The sequence below is a fragment of the Neomonachus schauinslandi genome, chromosome 8 (assembly GCF_002201575.2).
Source record: "Neomonachus schauinslandi chromosome 8, ASM220157v2, whole genome shotgun sequence".
Classification (NCBI taxonomy): domain Eukaryota; kingdom Metazoa; phylum Chordata; class Mammalia; order Carnivora; family Phocidae; genus Neomonachus; species Neomonachus schauinslandi.
The window spans coordinates 58,377,914-58,398,894 of NC_058410.1; the positions used below are offsets into that span (position 1 = coordinate 58,377,914).

Consider the following 20,981-nt stretch of genomic DNA (forward strand, 5'->3'; position numbering starts at 1 on the left):
TTATTATATTATTATGTATATTTATATTATTATATTATTATGTATATTTATATTATATTATTTGTATTTAAATAACTTACACTAAAATATTTTTAAAGTAAGCATATACCCAAATTCTGTAATCATTGTCTGACTTTACCCTAGATATAGAATCAAATAAGATAGACCAGTGTAATGTATTTATGTTCTTACCTAATTTACTTTGTGTACATGAAGTCAGACATTTCATTTGAATATGGCCCAGCAATGGAAATATGCTTCTGTATTTAATCTTTATGACCTGCTCCAAATAGGAAAGTCTATGCAAATACAAGTATAAATATTTTTAATTATTATATTAAATCTTAAGGCTAATAAAGATTATATGCATTTCACAGTATAAGAAAAACTTGGTGAGAAAATAAAATATTTAATTGTCTTAAGACATTTTTTATGCTTGAATACTAATCCTCAATTATTATATTCAATATAATGAACTGAATATGTATTTTAAGAGTTAGTCAATAAAGTTAAATGTTAATGAAATGTGACTACAAGAGGGAATATTTCCTTATTTCTTCATTGGGATCTGTTTCATTTAATAATTAAAGTAAATAAGTTGAATGACTCAAGTACCTTTTCCAAACCTTCTTCCTTGAGGCTGATCACATCCAAATCAAAATCTGTTCGTAAGCCATTGGTTTTGTTGAAAGTTATTCTGCCTGTGAGACCTTCCCAATGTGCCTATAGGAAAAAAAATAAATAAATAAATGAATAAATAAATAAATAAATAAATACAAAGGATTAACAAGTGAAGGACGATAAAACATTTTTTTCACACAAAAAAAATAAGGAACATTATTTTCATTACTTCTCATAAATTGACATCACTACTGATTTTTTTTTTTAAGATTTTATTTATTTGACCGAGATAGACACAGCGAGAGAGGGAACACAAGCAGGGGGAGTGGGAGAGGGAGAAGCAGGCTTCCCGCTGAGCAGGGAGCCCAATGAGGGACTCAGTCTCAGGACCCTGAGATCATGACCTGAGCCGAAGGCAGCCACTCAACGACTGAGCCACCCAGGCGCCCCTTGACATCACTACTGATTTTTAAAACATTTTTTCCTCTTCTAAACTTTGGAAGATTTTTGTCTACAGATATTGTCTTAGTCTCAGTATAAAACTTATTATATTAAAATAATGCATTTTGTATGTATAATTTTTATGAGAAATTTGAAGATTGTTTTAAGTAGCAAATCTCCTTTTGCAAACAGAATAATTTAGTCACTTATTATAATACATGAGACAGTGAATATGTCACTGGAGATTGCAAACAGAATTACTGTTATATAATATGAACATAAACTTATTTTATTACAGAGAAAGAAACTGAATTTAGGAAAACCTGCATTATATAACTTCAATTATACACTTTCCTCTTAGAATAATTAACTTATTACTTTATTTTCCCTTAAGTGAGATTGGGAGAAATATATCAAAATTACTTCATATCAAGCTATACTTCCTGTAAAAGGAGATTTCTATGTAGAAGGAAGTGAAAATATAATAATCTAATTACATAATGGGTTGAACCCATCACAGGTGAGCAAATTTCTGAGGGTTTTTTTTTTTTTTTAATACAAAAAGTCTTCTCATTCTCCTGGCTATATAAAAAAAAATAATGTTTTCCATTATTTGCCATTTGGAAATAGCTTAGGAAAATAGTTACATATGAAAATTTTAAATAATGTAACATACTCACAACTATAATGTTTGAAAGAATCTACACCAAGATCCAAAGAAATGAAACCAAATAGATTATGGGTAACCTTTCAACAAGGACTACAAATGGATATCATTATTGCTACATTTGTTAGTCTCCATGTATTTCTGTACTTAGGTATAAGGATTCGAAAATAGTTTTAGGCTAATAAATTACAAATAAAACAGAAACAATTATAATACATATCTAAATACATATAGCAACATGTCATCACTGAGTTTAAACATGTGTTAACTGGTCTCCAATAAGGAAGCAAAAGATATTTTTAACCCATCCTTTTCCAAAGAAAATAATTTAAGGTGATTAACAAAAATGCATATTAGTATAAAAATAGTTAATTTGATCAAGAAATACAGAAGTGTAAGTAGACAATAGTTAAAAAAAACAATCTGGGATAGAGGCAGCATAAAGAAATGTTTATCGGGTAAGAATGCACAACTAACAAAATACAATCACAAATTTAATTCTGAACTTCCTAGAAACCAAAGCAATGAAGAAAATATGATATAAACACAATATACAGGGTCCATAATTTGAGACATTCCAACTGCCCAGGAGAAGCTCAGCTTTTCCTGGCATTAAAACCTGAGAGGAATGTCTCCTGTTGGTCCTCATAAAGAGGCTCACCATGTGAGTTAGTGGACAACGTCCTCGACAACAACTTACGATGAATACAGTAGTGAGTTTCATACAACTGTTTCTTATAGGACTGTGTGACACACACCTCAATACTCAGGTGCTGCACTCAGAAAGCAATTCTTTCAGAAGTCAAACCCGTGCACTATGTCTGCAGCTCTCCGATGCTCAGTTTTAAACCAGACATAAAGGTAGAATGTGAAACAAATAAATGAACTACATATTCATCAGGGAGTGTCATTTCACCCATCTGAGAGGACATTAAAAATCACACAAGGAAAATTCCTGGATATTCTTGTCAAAGGACCTGGAGATTCTTAATTATGACCCAATTTCACTTTTATTTTCAAGATGAATAATTTATTATATGCTGAATTGATGATTTCTTTAAAGCCATTAAGAAAAATCTTATATGGGGATAATCCCTGTGATTTTCCTAGCAAAGATTAAATTTTTCCAGTTACATTTTCATAGAAAAACTCCTGTTATAATCAAATGAAATGTATCTAAGCTGACATAAAATTTCCTTCATGATAGGATAACTAGGAATAACGTGTGTGTGTGTGTGTGTGTGTGTGTGTGTGATCTTCAGAATTTTGCCTTTTTTTTCTTCACTGTGGGCATTCTTGGTCTATAACCATAACAGTTGTAATCAGAAATGATAAATGGCCATAAGAATGATTGCATTAGGCAATATGAAGTGAACTTTGCACTCTTGTGAATCCAGGTATCTGTTTTATGTTAACTGCTAATAGAATTAAAATAACTAGACATTATATTTAGGAACCATAGATCTAAATAACAATTCTTTAAGACATATGATTTATTCGAGTGCAAATGGCATTCATGTTAAAAACTGTTGCCTAAAATATGAACATTCTTTAAACTATATCTCCACATAAATGAAAAGTAATACACATAAAGATTCAGGAAGGTGAAAACTAACAATGTCATGAATCATAGGTCACAGATTTTCATCTGTTTACACAATCATAGATATTTTGAAAGATACCCATTTATTTGTCATGTAATTTTCCCCCTTTTGTCCCACATCATTTAGTTAAATTGTTAATTTTGCCTGTATGGAGGAAGACAGAAAGTTTAATTCAAAAGATAAAGGTAAAAGGTCACCTGTTAGGAAAACTGAAATAATCTCAATGCATTCACCTTGAGGACAAAAGAGACTAGGCAGATGTGCTTCTTCTGACATACCTCTTTAATTAGGCTCATAAAACGTGTCCCGAAGCGCCAGGGTTTGTGTCTATTACACTGTAAGGAGCTGACTGTCATCTGGGGAAACTGTTGGACGCCCACAGACACCACGTGCACAGCATCATACATTAGAGCAGCATCAGTCTGAAAGCCAAGAAAAAGGAAATATGGAGTCAATACAACAAGCGAAACCCACGGTAGGAGGTATGAAAGGGGAGGGAAGGAAGGAGTGAGAGAAATATATACTCATTTTATCTTCACATAAGGGAGACAACAGTATTTCCGATGCTCTGGTTCTCTTAAATAAGATACTGTGATCAAATTACTACATCAGCTCCCTTAGAACACCTGACCTACCCTCCCTTTCCTGAGGTAATAACCCAGGTTCATATTGTCCTAGGATCTCCGTTAAAGTAGGCAATGTGTGAAGACATTCATTATTTTATTTTTTTCGTCACCCCCTCTAGCTCTGTTTGATTGTCTCACTACACACACATACACACACACATATGCACACACATAGGATGAATGCAATTGGAAACATTTTGAATGTTTACATAAATGACATATTGTATATAAAAGTAAGTAAACAATTTCCTTGCACAGGAAAAACAAAAGAGATTTGAAAGGAGATTCACCTAAAAAGCTTAGCTAAAATCCCCGATCTTTTCTTCAACTTAATTTTTCAAAAGGTTCAATCTCAGAAATGATGCTACAGTTTTGAATCTCAATACATGTAGTAATTTTAAGAAACTAAGCTTAATCCCCTGTACTGTTTTCTTTTCCCCAAATTTCCATATGAATAAAAGTTCATTTTGTCTTCTCAAGTAAGACGGATATGAATTCTACCATTTGCACCTGCTCAAATGACTGACCACTTTAGAAGTTGATGTTAAAAAACAAAATGTTTATAAGTCATAACAAACCAGAGGCTCAGTGACAGTTAACTGCTGTGTTAAATGGACCCTTGCTTTGTGTCTGACGGATCGATGCCAGGCTCACAACCTACAGAAGAGGACCACACTAACTGTAATGCTAGCAATGAACTTTTGGGCCATCTGCTTGGCATGCTTCAGAATAAAAGCATATATTTCCTCTTCTCATTCACACAATTAGTGAGCTGTGAAATGAATTCCAAAATGAATAGGAACCCTGTAGATTATAGCGTTTGCCACCACACAATACAAAATGAGTACACACAGTCGCTTTCATGCAAATGGATCCTAGGGAGCTTTACCACATAAAATGGAAGACAGCTAAAGAGCACAATGCAGTGACAGAACATAATAAGAATGCCATTTTATAGTTCATAAATCTTTGGGGAACATAGCTCATATTCCTAACCTTCACTTTGTAAATACCAGCTGATTACTTTCGCATCCTCTGATGGCTGCAGAGTGTAACTAGGATCATGGAGTTGATACGGGCATACATCATGAGCCTGAGGATTAGACTGATATTTGTCTTTGGCCTGAGGTAACATTCAGGGGACATATCTTAGATAGCACACAGGTGGTCATAAAAACAGTTACCAAGATATGAAAGACACATTTGATTTCAAAATAAAATGAATTAAAAAAAAATCACTGTGAACAAAGGTAAAGAGGCATGAACACTTTCACACACTACTCGGGGGAAGATAAAGGACAATTCTGCAAAACCACAAAAGAGCCTTAAAAATATCCATGTTCTTTTTAACCCAGTAATTTCTTTCTGGAATTTGCCCTAAGCAAATCAGAGATAAGAACAAAAGCTATATACATGATTTATTTTTTTTAAAAAGTGGAAACCTGCTGAATGTTCAAGCTAAAGAAATAGAGTAAAATCGCAATGATGTTTTATATAACCACTAAGAACCATGTTTTGAAAAATAATCAGTTAGACGAGAAATCACATGTGAATATGATGCTAAGTGTAAAAATAGATTATACAGAGCTGTATGTCCACCATAAGCCTTTATATATCTTTATGGGTACTTCATATGTACTACTTAATTTATATAATTCTCACAATAATGGTTTAATAAAAGCGCTACTCTTGTTCCCATTTTACAAATGATGAAACCAAGTTTGATAGATGTTAAGTAACTAAGCAAAGTCACACAGTTAACAAGTAGAGAGGCCCCAGACTCAGCCTCTCTGCTCACAGCTAGTATTCTTAACCACCATATAACATGTTATATCAACAGCAACAGCAGATCGAAATGAAGAAAATACACTAAAATGAAACCAATGATTACTCTTGAAAGTTAGTTATTAATAGAATTTAAATTTTTTTATTTTTATTTATTTTCTACAGTTTCTTTAAGATAGGAGTTTGCTAAATACCATTTGATAATTTTCAAGATGAAAATTTTGATCTAGTTCCACAAAATAACTAAAATATGATATTTGTTACTATTCTGCCATGATTTACTGACTTACATGATCTTATATGACTTATATGAAAATCCTAGAAGAGTAATCTTATCTAAAATGACAATGTTAAGGAAGAATTTTGTCAAATTAAGCATTTGAAAAATTGTTTTTGGTACATAGTTTCAGCATCAAGAGCAGAGGACACACTAGTTGATAATAAAACTATTTGAGATCTGTGATTTTAAATGTAATTATAAAAGAAAGATAGTATTTATTAAATAGAAGGTAAATACTAGAGAAAAAAATTCTAAATAGTTAAAAAGTTGCTGAGCAAATTACTTCTTCAATTTCCAGTTTAAAATATGTTGATTTATGATAAAGGGATACACAGAACTTCTGAAACTACTCTCTATGATATTTTCACCAGTTTAGAGTGTTATTTCTGTCCTACTTTTAGACTGGTCGTTTTATGTAATAATATGGAGTTATTTTCCATTTATACTTGCTATCCTGTCAGACTCAACTTTACTGTCTTCTTTGCAAAACTATACATATGCAAATTCTTTCACCTTTGAAAAGTAGTGAGAAAACCCTAGTGTTTCAAAAGCGTTTTTCTTATTTTCACAGGAATGCATATGCTTGAAAATCTGTCTTATACTAGTAATAGTATTACTTAACACTCATTTAGTATTTACTACATATGAGGCATTCTCTTTAAATCATTCCCTTTAAATTTTTGCAACCATCATCCAGGTGAAAATCCACTGAGTTTGTACCAAGTAGAAAATTGAGGCAGAGAACAGTTAAGTAACTGGCCTAAGCAACTAGCATGTAGAGGTGGAGTTAGATTTGAATCCAGACAATCTACCCACAGTTCACAGCTTTCTCTCTGGTTTTTGCTCAGAGCTCTACATTTAATAAAGCAAAATGGTTTAAATGATTTTTAAAGTTACAAAATATGAGAAATATCAGTAAGTACTTGAATGTATTAATCTACATCATGTTTTGATAAGTGGTAAATACATAACAAAAATGGGCTGCAAAGTAGGGAAATGTATAGATTGTGGAGAATGGATAAATACAACCTCACAAAAAAGGAATACATCAATGTATGGGGTTGGGTCAATAAGAGGTTAGTCAGGAAGTGACATTAAACAGGAATGACTTCATGAAAGTAGATTTCTTCTATGCAGTTGCGCTCAGGGGGTTCTCAAAAGGTAAAGGTTTTAGAATGTCTTTCAAGATCAGGCTTAAGGGGCATCTCTCACTCCCAACTCTAAATTGTAGAGATTGAATGAGCTGCTCTTGCTAAGTCTTCCACCCTCTCATATTGGCTTTATAGTCTCTTGCCTTGACTTTTCTCTTGATGGAAAATAGGAGGGAAAAAAGGGAGGGGTGGAAGAGAAGAGGAAAAAAGTACAGGAGACACACAGGTTAATTACTTTATCATTTTGATAATATTACTATTACCATCAAATTATATTGCATGCTTACTCTATACTACACAACTGTGTCAATTTCTTTACCTGCATTGTCTCATTTAATTCTACCAAGACCATATGTTTTAGGTGATATTACTATTATGATTTTAGAAAGAAGGAAACTGAAGCTTAGCAAGGTTAAAGTAATTTTCTCAAGGTCTCATCACCTTGAGAAAAAAGACTCAGAAAATAAGACTCAGGCAATGCTTGGCTCTTTGAACTACTGTCCAAACTATCATAACAAGACTCTGGCAGAAATAAGACTTAGAAACAAGACACAGGCAAGACCTAATTCTTAGACCCACTATCTGAACTATCATAACCAACTACCTCTCTTAAGCTTATTCCTACTGAAACTATGAAAGGCAATGGAGGATAAGCTGATGACAGCAGGTCTCATATATTTGGAGGCTCTGCTGAACACGAGACAATTATGTCCCCAGGTCCCAAAGAGGGTATGTCTCTGAGCTGAGATACAAATAAAAGTTCCTTTGACTCCCAAGTCACATTTTTTTCTTTTACAGCATAGCTACCTCTAAAGAAAGCTTCAGGGTTACACATAACTGTAATTTAACTGGTTAAATTAAAATGGAATATGTGTACAATTTGGTCATTAAAATCCATATGGGGGGGTGCCTGGGTGGCTCATTCCTTAAGTGTCTGCCTTCGGCTCAGGTCATGATCTAAGGGTCCTGGGATCGAGCCCCGCATCGGGCTCCCTGCTCAGCGGGAAGCCTGTTTCTCCCTCTCCCTCTCCCACTCCCCCTGCTTGTGTTCCCTCTCGCTGTGTCTCTCTCTCTCAAATAAATAAATAAAATCTTAAAAAAAAAATCCATATGAGGGGTTTAGATAAAATTGTAGTCACTCGCACCCTAAATTACAAAGACAAAAGCTAAGCAGAGAAAAAAAAAAGTCAGCAATGAAGATAAAACAATCTGTCCCATTTTCTCACTTTTAAGAATAATTACTCACTTATATATAAATAGATCATACTTACTGGAAAGATAGAATATCTCTTCGCCCTGGGAATACAGCTCAGAAGGCAGTGCAGACCAGGTAGGTCTAGACAGATCTAAGTACAAACCTCCATGTTTCACTGCTAGGTCAAGTATCTATCCATAGTAATAGGAACACCCTTGAGAGACTACCTCAGACTAGACTGCAGTTGGAACTTTATTTTTCTTTCCAAAATAAGTTAGTTAACCTACAAAGAATGTCTGTCAGCCAAAAACTTGCTTTACAAACCTTTAAAATTGTGTGATGTAGTCCTACACATTTCAATTAAACTAGTGATCTAAACGGGTGGCTTGAAAAGATCATGAGAAGTACCTTCACGTACATTTTAAATATGCACTAACCATCTCCCTAACTTACTGCTGGGTTTATCTTATACCTAGTCTAATTACTTCCAGGCATGGAGTGTGTGCGGGAAGTGCAGGTGGCAGAGTGACAAATGCTAATTTCTATGGCTGAGCTATTGGCACAGATATTGGTTTAGTCACCCAGGATGATTTCATCTATCTCAAGTAACCTCTAGTCTGATGAGACTTGCAAGTATTGAAAGAACAGTTCATATTTCTTTTACACTGTGGAAAAGTCCACTATGCATTTTTAAGTAATTGAAGAATCAGGGGAATTAGATGCTCTCAAAAGTCTCAAATGACAAAAATTACCATTGTTTACTACTTTTGATTTGGTATGTATAATTGAAACATTTCCCAACATATAAAAGCAGGAATAATCATAGATGCTGTGAATGGTCAAAAGGTTTCCATATATTTAGATTTCATTTACAGAAGCATTTAGTACAAAGCAGTCGTTACCAAGGATGTCCATGTCGACTGCATATGTTATTTCTGGTTTTGATCACTATAATCATCATCATTAAACACCTCCTTGGTAAAGTTCTGAGAGAGACAGGAGTTACAACAAATTTAAAGACAGGTTTTATTTATGTGAAACATGAAGCAAATAGCTGGAAATGAACAATCCCTGAACTCCATATAAACATACAAGGGACTATTGGTACATAAAATCTCTCAGAAATACTAAAGACTTCTCTTAGCAAAAACAAAACAAAACAAAACTACCAAAAGTATTTGTTTTTCTTTCCAATGAGAAGAGCATTCCTCTGTTTCCCAGGTAGTGTGCGTTTTGGGTACCCCGACTGAATTTTCATGGAGGGAACACAGAACATAACCTTTCACAATTTATTTCTCTATTATGCTGAGCAGAGTTACATTTGTGACAATGTCATTCTGCTTAAGCAGTTTTTGCATAGTTGGGCTCTTGGCCTAGGTTCCAAACACACCCAATGTTGTATGCAATAATTTACATTTAAATGTAATCACTCTTAAGAGCGATGTGATACACGTTTATATCTTGATTTAGTGATGGTTTCATGGGTACAAACGTATGTCAAAACTTATAAACTTGTACAGTTCAAATATGGGAAGTTTATAGTATGTTGATTTTACTCCGGCACAGCTATTTAAAATTAGAGAGTGATCGTGCATTTTTCTGAAAAGATGGTTCCTAGATTTCATTTTATTCTAGAAGTATCTAGAATCCGCCCAAACTAAGCATCACTGATCCGTATCTTCTTTCTTCATTGCACATTCTAGTTTTAATAAAACTGTTTATGCTTCCTCACTTTTTTTCTTTCCTTCTAGACCACAAGCATCTTTTGGGTAATAACCATGCCTATTTTTGTAATACCCTGCACAGTACTCCATACATTGCTGTGCCCACAGTAAGTGTATAAAAGCATTTTTCAACAAATTGACAAATTCAACCCAAAAGTTCGGTTGAATTGTAAAAGAAATGGGTATTAGGAAGCCCTGAATAGTAATCACACTTGGCCATCTAGCTAGAATGCATTACCTCCCAGAGGTCCAGTGAACCAAACCGACCAGCAGCTCAGACCTGGGAGGAATGTGAGTTCAGCCTCTGTCCCGTTTCCAAATGAATTTATAGTAACAGTTCCATGAACACATTTATCTTTCCATTAAATAAGTGCAGGCAGGTGCCCTCTGAGATCTGAACGCTAGCTGGCAGGTGGCAGATCCATTCTGGAACCCCTGGGTCTCAGATTTTGCTCATGTCTGAATTCCCATCTGAAGTACAGTGCACAGCACAAAGAGCACCATGGGCTAACAAATGGAATTTAAGTTTATAAATTCTGGCTCTTTCATTGACTTGATCCTTTATCTAAAAGAAATAATAAAAAAAAAAAATTAAATCCACTTTGCCTTGTTTCCACCTTTTATAACTGGACATAAAAAATGATGATCTGCCCTCTCTCGTCCTTGTTGCAAAATCACTTTTAAAAACCTGATAGTTCCAGGAGATAAACAATTACAAATATTATCCTTCAATTAGAAGATATTAAGGACATTAAGGGCAGGGGAGAAAGGGTGGATTCTGACCTCTGGAGCTCCCTTGTGCAGTCAGCACAAGCCTAAATGCAACAGAGAATCATCCACCCCTCTGGGCAAGGGTGAGGATCCCACATGGAAGGCAGGCTGGTGTTCAGTCATTCAGCTGGCGCACTGAACCCAGCACCCTGCCCGGCTTAGAGCAGGTGCGCAGTGGCTGCTAACTGAATGGAGGGGACTGGAGAAGAAATGCCCTCAGACCCAGTCGGGAGCCAATTGTCAGAGACAATTCTCCCAGTTACGCTGCAGCTGCCGTCATGCTTTCTCTGTTGCCGGCTCTTTGTACTACTCTGAAACAGAGTTCTTTACCAGCAGCTGCGTGAACCGCACAGACTGCATGAGATAATACATTAAAGCAGTGTGCACAGTCTCTGGCCCATGGTGCACAGGCAGGTGTTAGACGATGATGATGATGATCACCAGAAGAGCGGTAATCTCTTCAAGATGGCTACGATCCAAAACAAGGAACTGGTTTAGAAAGTATAATGTTTCAACCCTTCTGCACCCACTGTTACCCTAAATGAGGGAACAGAACTCATGCTGTTCAAGAGAACAGACCAAGTTCTGAAAGGGAAAGGAGCAAGAAGGAAATTACCATACAACAACAATGTGATCCCTATAAAATGTGACATGCACACAATGCCACAATTCAAAGCTAAAGAAAGACACACACTAAAACTACATACATACACGTTACCTGACGAATTTAGAATTTAGAATAAATGTAAGTGGTAAAGTATTATTGTGTCTTGAATTTGTTACTAAAGGAAGGACTGCTGTAGGATAGTTACTTACACAGCCAACAAATCTGCCTGGTATTTTTTCTTGTCTTCAGTAAGTCTTTCTTGTCACCCGTAAGAAGAGGGGCTGGAACCAGCTGGATTTTAAGGTGTTTTGTGGCTTACATGTGTAGTCCTAGGAAACTTACATTTCATTCCAATTTTATTTTGGCCTTTGTAATACAATCGTAATCTTAATTTATCTATCTTCTCCCCAAAATTATTTATGCTTTATGTGCTTGTTTGAGAAACTTTTGTATCAACATTTCCTATGAATTAATAAATAAGGGCAATCAAAAGTCACTTTTCTTTATCCATTGTCTGTGCTCCATACTCTACCCAATTCCTGTGTGACCCAATAAAGTCTTCTAATACTTGTATTATATTTTCTTTGTTGTTTTAACTTCCCTGTTAAATCCACATTAAAGCCCACCCTGGCTTCCCAATACTCTGCAGAGGAAAACCAACACCCTTTCTCTCCTATCCAAATTCATTCACTAAGATCCCAGGTTTTTATCTTCTTTTGTGTCCTCTTACACAGTAAGAATATGGATATGCCAATACTTCATGTTTTTTAGCTGACCAGAGGGATTCCTCTATCGCAGATTAGTTGAATAAAAGGAGACACCAAAAACTGCAGGATGAGAGATCTTTAAAAGGAATATGAATTTTTGTAGATACCCGTATGGTATTCAGCACCCATGAAGGCTAAAAAGGGGAAGATATTTAAAAAGAGAAGGGAAAAGAATAGAATGGGTTTCAGCTTGACAGCCAAATTGATGAGTTACAAAAATCAAGTTTCAGCAATGCTCTGAAGATGAAGTGAAGAAGATGGTACTGGAAGATAGTGTTGCTGGGATTCAGCAAAGAAACAGGTCTGGGCCAGGATTAATGCCAAGAATGATTAACAGATTCATTTGCTTGATGTCCCTGTGAATTTGTGAATTTGAATAAATGCTTATGTCTCTTCAAACCAATGTTCTCTGGCTAAGCTAAAAGCTACCAGAAAGTAGTGACAGTTAATTAACCTGTTTTGAATAGCAACTAGTAAAATACAATCTAAAATGTGATTTACTCTAATTTTGAAAGTAAGAGTTTTCATTGGCCCTTGATGTTTATATTATTCAATTTTTGGCCCTTAATTTTGCAAGAACTTTTGCTGGATGACATTTTCCTTAACAACACTCAACAAAATAATTTCACAAACAGCAATATTTTCCTGTGAGCTTTTAGAGCATTATAAGGTCTGAAATTCAGTCCATGGAGTTTTAACATTATAATTGTGAAAGCTTTAGGAGATGACTATTTTGCATTATTTCCAAGAATTATATGTATTTACCATGAATATTTCTATATAATTTTCTTTCTTTCCTACATATATCTTTAAAATGCACCATTTCCCAAGCAGAAAATCCTATTATTATTATTATTTATTTATTTATTTTTTTACTGCCACACTTTCTAAATTCCTTTAAACTATTATATACAAATTCCGGGATGTTTAGATGCTTCTCAAATGCCATGTAGAGAAACTCTTCACTTCTTAAATATAAATGACTAGGGAAAGCTGTGAAGCAGCTTAGAAAATGCCAACAGGTTTTCAATTAAAAGTTTCATTTAACTAATGTAATTATTCTTACCTAATTAAATTTTTTCAACCAAGATCAGTCCTTTGAGATATCTCATTCTCTTTTAAAATGTTCCATGAAGCTCTTACTAACGTCCATGAAGAACACTGTATTGATAGGATTGTTAATGAACTCTCTAGCAACAATGCACTAACCTTAATAATTTAGGCCCTGTTAAATCTCATCTGCTTTTTACTACATTTGGAACTACTATTGATCTAGAGAAGAGTCAATATCAAGGGGAAGTATTCTTTGTCCTTCCAGCTGATCTCCAATATATCCAATTATTTTGATATTCGGAGCTCAAATTAGCTTCTTGCACTTAAAAATTTATATTCATCGATATTGTTTATATTTTCTCTTTTCAATATGATGAATTAAAATTGATTTCTATGTTGTTAACAGACTGATTATTTCTAATTTGAGATCTAGAAATATGCACACCAAAAATACACCAGAAATTTGGGTACATGAGTTTAAACATTCATGTAAATACTAAATCCAAATGCCTATAAAAATTGAGAACCTAAACTTCATATATCATTTACTCAAACCAAAAATCAAATTATAATAAAGATCTATGTTAAGCATGATTTGAAGGATAGCGAAGAAATTAATAAAGACATTTCTGGAAAAATAAAACAACAGATATGCAAATAAATCATATTCATATATGTCCCTTATAACTTTTCATGTTCTTATTGTGTTTTTTTTTTTGTATTGTGCTTATTACTCTATAAAAAATTGTAATAGTAACTTCTCACAGAAATGCGAAAAAATAAAATTTTCATTTAGTATTTATGTGAACATTTAAACTAATGGGACTTAGTACTTTAATTCTGTAACCTATTAATCATTATGGGAAGTCATGTTATCTTCCTTAGTGTTATTTCCTCATCTTTAAAATAAATAGAATAGTAATCTACCTTATAGAGCTGTAAGGACTGAATTGGATAAATTTACAAAAGTGTGAACTATAAATCTCTTTATGTCATAATTTATAGAGAAGAGTGAGACTCTCAACTATGTTAGCAATTCATATCAATTTAGATGAGGCAAACATCTTTGAGGAAAACAGAGGGATTGATTTGCATACTCATATTTTACAGCGTACCTTAGATCCCTAATTTGAAGACTTCCCATCTCTTCACTATTTTAGTTAACATGATTATTTTCTACATTGGAAAATACATTGATTTAACTAATTATTGTTTTAGTACCATGAAGAAATGCCTTCATTTACTCATTCTTAGGTCACTTGAATCTCTTTTCCCATATGAACGTATACTCTTCCAATTGTCTTTTTTCATTTGTCTCTATGTGCTTTACAGTTTGATTCACTCATTCAACAGCATTTATTAATGTTATTATCATGTTACTGACATCAAACACAATTATAAGCTTAAGCAATAAAACTGAGAAATCAAAGATGATTTAGACCCTTGGGGTATTCATCGTAGGTGAGTGGAATAAACAAGTAAACCAAAATTCTTCATAATGCCATATGCAGGCCAATATGGGGCTATCTAGTTTTGTATGCAGTAGTACCTACTATGTTAGAAAGTCGTCATCATTTGGAAGAGTTTTCTATGAATATCCATAGCTTCAAAAAACAAAGGCGTGGGAAAAAGCTAAGAAAACAAAAGTTGGAAAGAATGGTGGGATCAAGGGAAAAGGTCAATCAGAATTCTCATAAGTTTTTTTTTTTTTGAGATTATACTGTGTTCACATTCTGAGATTCCTAACATCTCCTTTCAGACATTAGAATATGCTTGTCCTTTTACAGGATAAATATTAAAGGACTTCCCTAAAGTTGAGTCTTTATGTATCATTTCATGTGAGAACTGATCTAAGTGGAAGACTAAAAGAATAACATGGAACTGAAGACCAAAAACAGGATTCCAATTAAGTCATGCAACATCTTTGATGGAATCTGTCATTTTGCCTGCTTGGCATCTTTTCTTTTGAAGCAGAACCTCTTCCCCCTGAGTCCATTCTCTGACCCAATAGCTTAGCTCCAAGTGTTCCAGACCTGATAACAAGCACTGCTTCAGGCATGGCCAAGTGACAAGGCTTTCTGAGGGAGCCATTTGGGAAAAAAGGTACATTCTTTCTCTCGGAGTTCTGTACCAGTGATTTTTATAAACCTTGATGCCACCTCTGCACTGTTGCCTGAGAATGAAGCCAATATAAACAAAAGAGGAGGTGAAAGATGTAGAGGAACCTGTTTATGACTTTCTTTGTGCACCTGAATCCAAAGGTATCTGAAGACAGATTATCCCGTACGTTACAAGCTAGAAGACCAATGTGCTTTCTTTTTGCTATTACTAAAGGAATTTTAGACAACTGGAATTGAAAGAATCATGAATAATACAGTCTTAGGCTTTGGTTTGCCTCAGGGCAAAATGAGATCATGATTTTTTACCTCCCCATAGAGTTGGGATACACATTTAAAAAAATTGAAAAATGTATGTAAAAGCATGCCATATACAATTATACATATGAAAATACTAAAAAGATCTGTTATACTAAATAAATTCACCAAATATATCATTATTACTTCTAATTGTTAAGACTATTACTTCTTTGTAGAAAAACATTTAATACGGTAGGAAATTTTTAGATAACTGCTAAGATATCTGTATAGGATTGTCAGTTGGTTCCACTTACAAAAGCACAAAATGGGGCAACTGTGATATGACATAGAAGTATACACTATGCCTGCCAAAATACATGGATCAAAATTTTGTCTGAATCAACACTACCCTTCCCACTGTGAATTACACAGGTTCAGGGACAATAAGAATGTGAACTGAAGCAAAAAACTGTAATGGTACACTGCTGTGAATATTATTAAGGAAGAAATCATAGAGGACTCTAAAACCAAATGCAAACTAATACTCTATGATGCCCTTTTAGTCAGCAGGTTAATAGACTGACATCAAAATTGGAAATGACTGATTAAGCAGTATCAGTTAACTCTTGACATTTATACTTCTGAGTTTTATACTTGATCAAACAAATTATAAATCACAAACCAGGACATAAAAAACTTTCATTACAACATTTTTTTTTTTTTAAACTGAATCCCATGCCATTCAGGAAATTAATTCAAAGAAGGCAAAGAGCAGGAGGTGAGGGTGATGCAACTTCACTCAGGAGAGAAAATAGTTTGATAATCTTCACCTACTGGATTTGACAACTGAACAGCTGCAGCCAAAAGAAGAATGGAGGGTGATATATGGCAGGGACTCAGGGAAAAGCCAGAAGGAATCGCAATTCCACAGAGAAATTAGCAGCAAGAGGATGTTAGAAATGTTTTAAAAGGCATTAAAAAAAAATCATCAGAAGAAACAAAAAACAGTTTAAGAAATGATGAGGCAGTATTCTTTCCTTGCTTGTTAAAACACAGACATTTGATAAAATTTGAGCACTGTGAATTATGTAAGACTGTTGAATCACAGACCCGTACCTCCGAAACAAATAATACATTATATGTTTAAAAAAAAAAAAAAAAGAAGATAGTAGGAAGGGAGAAATGAAGGGAGGGAAATCAGAGGGGGAGACGAACCATGAGAGATTATGGACTCTGAGAAACAAACTGAGGGTTCTAGAGGGGATGGGGGTGGGGGGATGGGTTAGCCTGGTGATGGATATTAAAGAGGGCACGTACTGCATGGAGCACTGGGTGTTATATGCAAACAATGAATCATGGAACACTACATCAAAAACTAATGATGTAATGTATGGTGATTAACATAACATAATAAAATTTTAAAAAGCAAAAAAAAAAGAAATTTAAATTAAAAAACATTCAGAATGTGTTCAACTTTATCCTTGAGCTTTTTGCTTATGAGCTAGATTTGTGGGTCTCATGGAAAGGAGTCTTATAAAGTAGGCATTGACTCAAATCTTACTAATGACGCCTGAATATGTCCGAGGAACCTCAGTACAAGGATGTAAACTTGAGTAGACTCCTGTGTTTCCAGAGTTTGGGGCATCAGATGATATTTCTTCTGCTACTTTGCATTCCAGATACTAACTCTCTCCATTTCTCTCTTACACAGCTATATATCCTTCACTGTCTTCTCTTTCCTTTCTCTCCACTTCAATATGGGCCCTAAGGAATATTCACATTTGGTTGCATTTTGAAGGAGAAATAACTGCAAATATAAGAATCATTTTATGTTAAATGCAGAACAAAATTCAACACGTTTTATACTTAGGCATTTGCACCTACTTTTGTTCCCAAGGAAGCCAGTACAAAGGTTTTGCACATATCCATCATGTAAAGAAGAGTGAAGTTTAATTTCATTATTCTTTGAAATTAGCTGAATCACAAGGACTATTCTCTTTTTTTTAAGATTTTATTTATTTATTTGACAAAGAGAGAGACAGCGAGGAAAGAACACAAGCAGGGGGGAGTGGGAGAAGGAGAAGCAGGCTTCCCGTGGAGCAGGGAGCCCAATGAGGGGCTCGATTCCAGGACCCTGGGATCATGACCTGAGCCGAAGGCAGACGCTTAATGACTGAGCCACCCAGGCGCCCCACACAAGGACTATTCTTGACCAAAAGTTAAGAGCAAAGTTTCAAAACAGATGTGAAAAACCAGAGTAATAAGCACATCAGCTATAACTTTAGCCTATCAGATCTGTTTTTAACTATATGGATAATATTGCCCCCCCCCTTTTTTTAAATCAGAAAGAAAATGAATATTTCATAAAGAAGTTATTTGGTCAAAAGATTGGTTTCTATAACACCTACCATATGGCACAGTGATAGAAACTTTACAGATACTATTTAGTTTAATTTTTTTTAGCAATCTAATAATGTAAGTAGTAGATCCCAAGGAGCTGAGGTTCAAATCAACCCAGTAAAGGACACACCTAAAGTCTGAACCCAAGCTTATCAAATTTCAAAGATTCTATTTTTTCTAATAACCATGATAATTTATGCTAACATAAATTGCTGCTATATACAACATGCTTAAAAACATAAATTAGATATCTACTTCAGAGATTAGCTCCACTTATGTTAAGATAATCCATAGTACTCTATAAAACAAAGATCATTGAGGGGTGCCTGGGTGGCTCAGTCAGTTAAGTTTCTGCCTTTGGCTCAGGTCATGATCCCAGGGTTACAGGATCAAGTACTGCATTGGGCTCCCTACTCAGTGGGGGAGTCTTCTTCTCCCTCTCCTGCCTCTCCCTTTCCAGTGCCCCTTCCCCTGCTTGTGCTCTCTCTTTCTCAAATAAATAATTTAAAAAATAATAAAAAAAAATCATTGAAAAGACAGCTTTCATTTTTTGATGGTATGCATTCACTTTCCTGATCCAGAGGTGAGAGAGAATCAGTAAAATTTCTAAGTAGGAAAAATCATAATTTCCTTACCAGACATAGGTCAGTAATGGCATGCTAACATCCACAGTTGGCTACTAGAAACAATTGGTACAACTATTCTGGAGAACATTCTGGATATATGTGGCAAGCACAAACTGGGACACTCTAATTTTACTTGGAGAATTTACTTCATGGGAATGAAAAGATAAGTGCACATAGATTTATATACAAATATGTGCATTATAATGTGGTTTATATTTTTAAAACAATATAGCAACCTAAAGGATCCTCATAAAGTTAAGCAAATTACATTATATTTATGTAACTGAATATATTGTAACACTATTAAAATTATTGCCCAGAGGTATATTTATTGACACGTAAAGATGGATGTTAAAATTTACACAGTCACATTACAAACTAATATATTCCTATTAAAATAGTACAGCATTACATCCGGTAAAATATTTTAGAGTCCACTCTCTGTGCTCTAAATTTCCTAAGAGGTAATTATTCTCAACAACATAGATCTAAAAAGATACGTACACATAGATATTGTGTTTATTTTTATTGTTTATTTTTATTGTTTTAATCAAAAGTGTGATATACTACAATTTGCTTAAAAAAAAAAAAAAACCCACCTCACTTTTAACAACTGAACAAATTTCGATTATGAACCTTTTTAAGATACATGTTGTTTCAGTATAAAACAGAATGTAGCTTATGCCCCTAGTTTTAATCTAAATATATCTATAGCTGTTTAACTTCATAAATACATAAAGGGAGAGAAATAATGGGATTATAGGAAAGTTTATCTTTCTTCTTTATATTTTTATATTGTATGAGAATACTCTTTTAGGTGGGAAAAAAAGGCTACAATTATTATTCTTTGGCATAACATAAAAATAAATAAAGCACAATTTTACTCATGTTTGATATTTAAGTATTATATGCTGTGCTTATAAACAGCAGAATTAATGGACCAAAGGCAAATTTGAATTTCTAATTAAAAGTAGCAGTTGTTTCTTCTGAATTCTAGGTAATCCTCATGTTTACCTGAGTCACTTCTAATTTCTCTGAGGCCCCAAATTGTCCAACTTCTCCTACGTAAACCCAACCAGAAGTAAGAGTCAGGCCCCAAGATTGCCAAGCGAGTTTAAAAAATGTGCCTTGATGGCACATTAGTCTGAAGACAGCCCCTTTGGGATGTCTACCACCAGCCAGGGCATCCCCTGCATCAGGGAACATAGAGACAGGGACATCAAAAGGAATAAGTGATTAATCAAGCAGTATCTTAAAGCTTTTCTGCAAGCATTGTTCTGTTAATTAACATGGTGTCTGCTTCCTGCAAATGAAGCCCTGAGCTATTAAATAAAATTACAGCAGTGCTCACTAAGAATGGGGTTCATTTGGAAAGGCACTAATATGCTTTCTTTCTGTCTTGAGCACAGTTGTTAGCAGGCAGCTCGGTTCTAGAGGATGACTCTCCCAGAAGTCATTTGGTTATGAAGACATGCTGTATTTACCTAAAACACAGTTTGACAATTACATGTCATGGCTAGATGTTTTCAAACATAGTTGTTTGATGTATCTTATTTATCCCCAACTTTATCATAAAAAAAGAATTTGAGGTAAACATAGCAGATCTTAGTCTCTCAACTGAAGGCTATAGAAATCTAAAATGTGTTCATTTATGTCAAATATGACTCTAGGGAGGTTTAAACTATTTCAGGAACTGTTGAGGATATTATTTTGATACCCTCAATGATAGCAAATCATTAGCCACAAGAGTTAGAAAAAAATATTCATGAGTAATTATTAGAAATATGTAATTAATGACATGGCTGTTTCACTTTTTAAAAACATCTGTTAAATATTAAGATTGATTTTCTCAGTCTTTAAAAGCAAGTCTCCAAATCATGAGCAGTTATATAAGGATAAGTGGAATAAGTACATAGAGTATATCAGGCAAATAGTGTTCTAATGATGACTGTCCATGTTTATCACTTTCTTAAACAAATAATCTCTTCATGTTAAAAATATTTTAAATGGGTATTTGGTTCCTTATTCTAATCAATGAAACTTGCAAAACAAAGGTAACTTAAACTATTGTTTTAATCAAGAAATGTTTAATTTAAATTTTGATAGGATTAAATTTATGTACAACATTTTAAAATTTAGCCTTTATTTGTGATGCAAAAAAAAAGAATTTCATAAAAATGACTCATAGCATTTTTTTGAGAAACTAAGTTTCAGTAGATGCACAGGAAAATCCAAATTTGCCATGTTCCTAATTTCCAAATAAAGGGCCATTTAATTATATGCACCCAAAGTAACATCATTTAAAG

At 34.2% G+C, this 20,981-nt stretch overlaps 1 protein-coding gene across 2 annotated transcripts in view; it reads right to left on the reverse strand.

Annotated features, from left to right (window-relative positions):
* GRIK2 (glutamate ionotropic receptor kainate type subunit 2) overlaps positions 1–20,981 on the reverse strand; it is a 666,284-nt gene that overhangs the window by 274,884 nt on the left and 370,419 nt on the right. For both annotated transcript variants that reach the window (XM_021693614.1, XM_021693616.1), the window contains exons 7-8: positions 3,612–3,755; positions 616–723 (exon numbers count right to left, since the gene is read on the reverse strand). In XM_021693614.1, the coding sequence (XP_021549289.1) occupies positions 616–723; positions 3,612–3,755 (252 nt within the window). The remainder of the gene's footprint in view (positions 1–615; positions 724–3,611; positions 3,756–20,981) is intronic.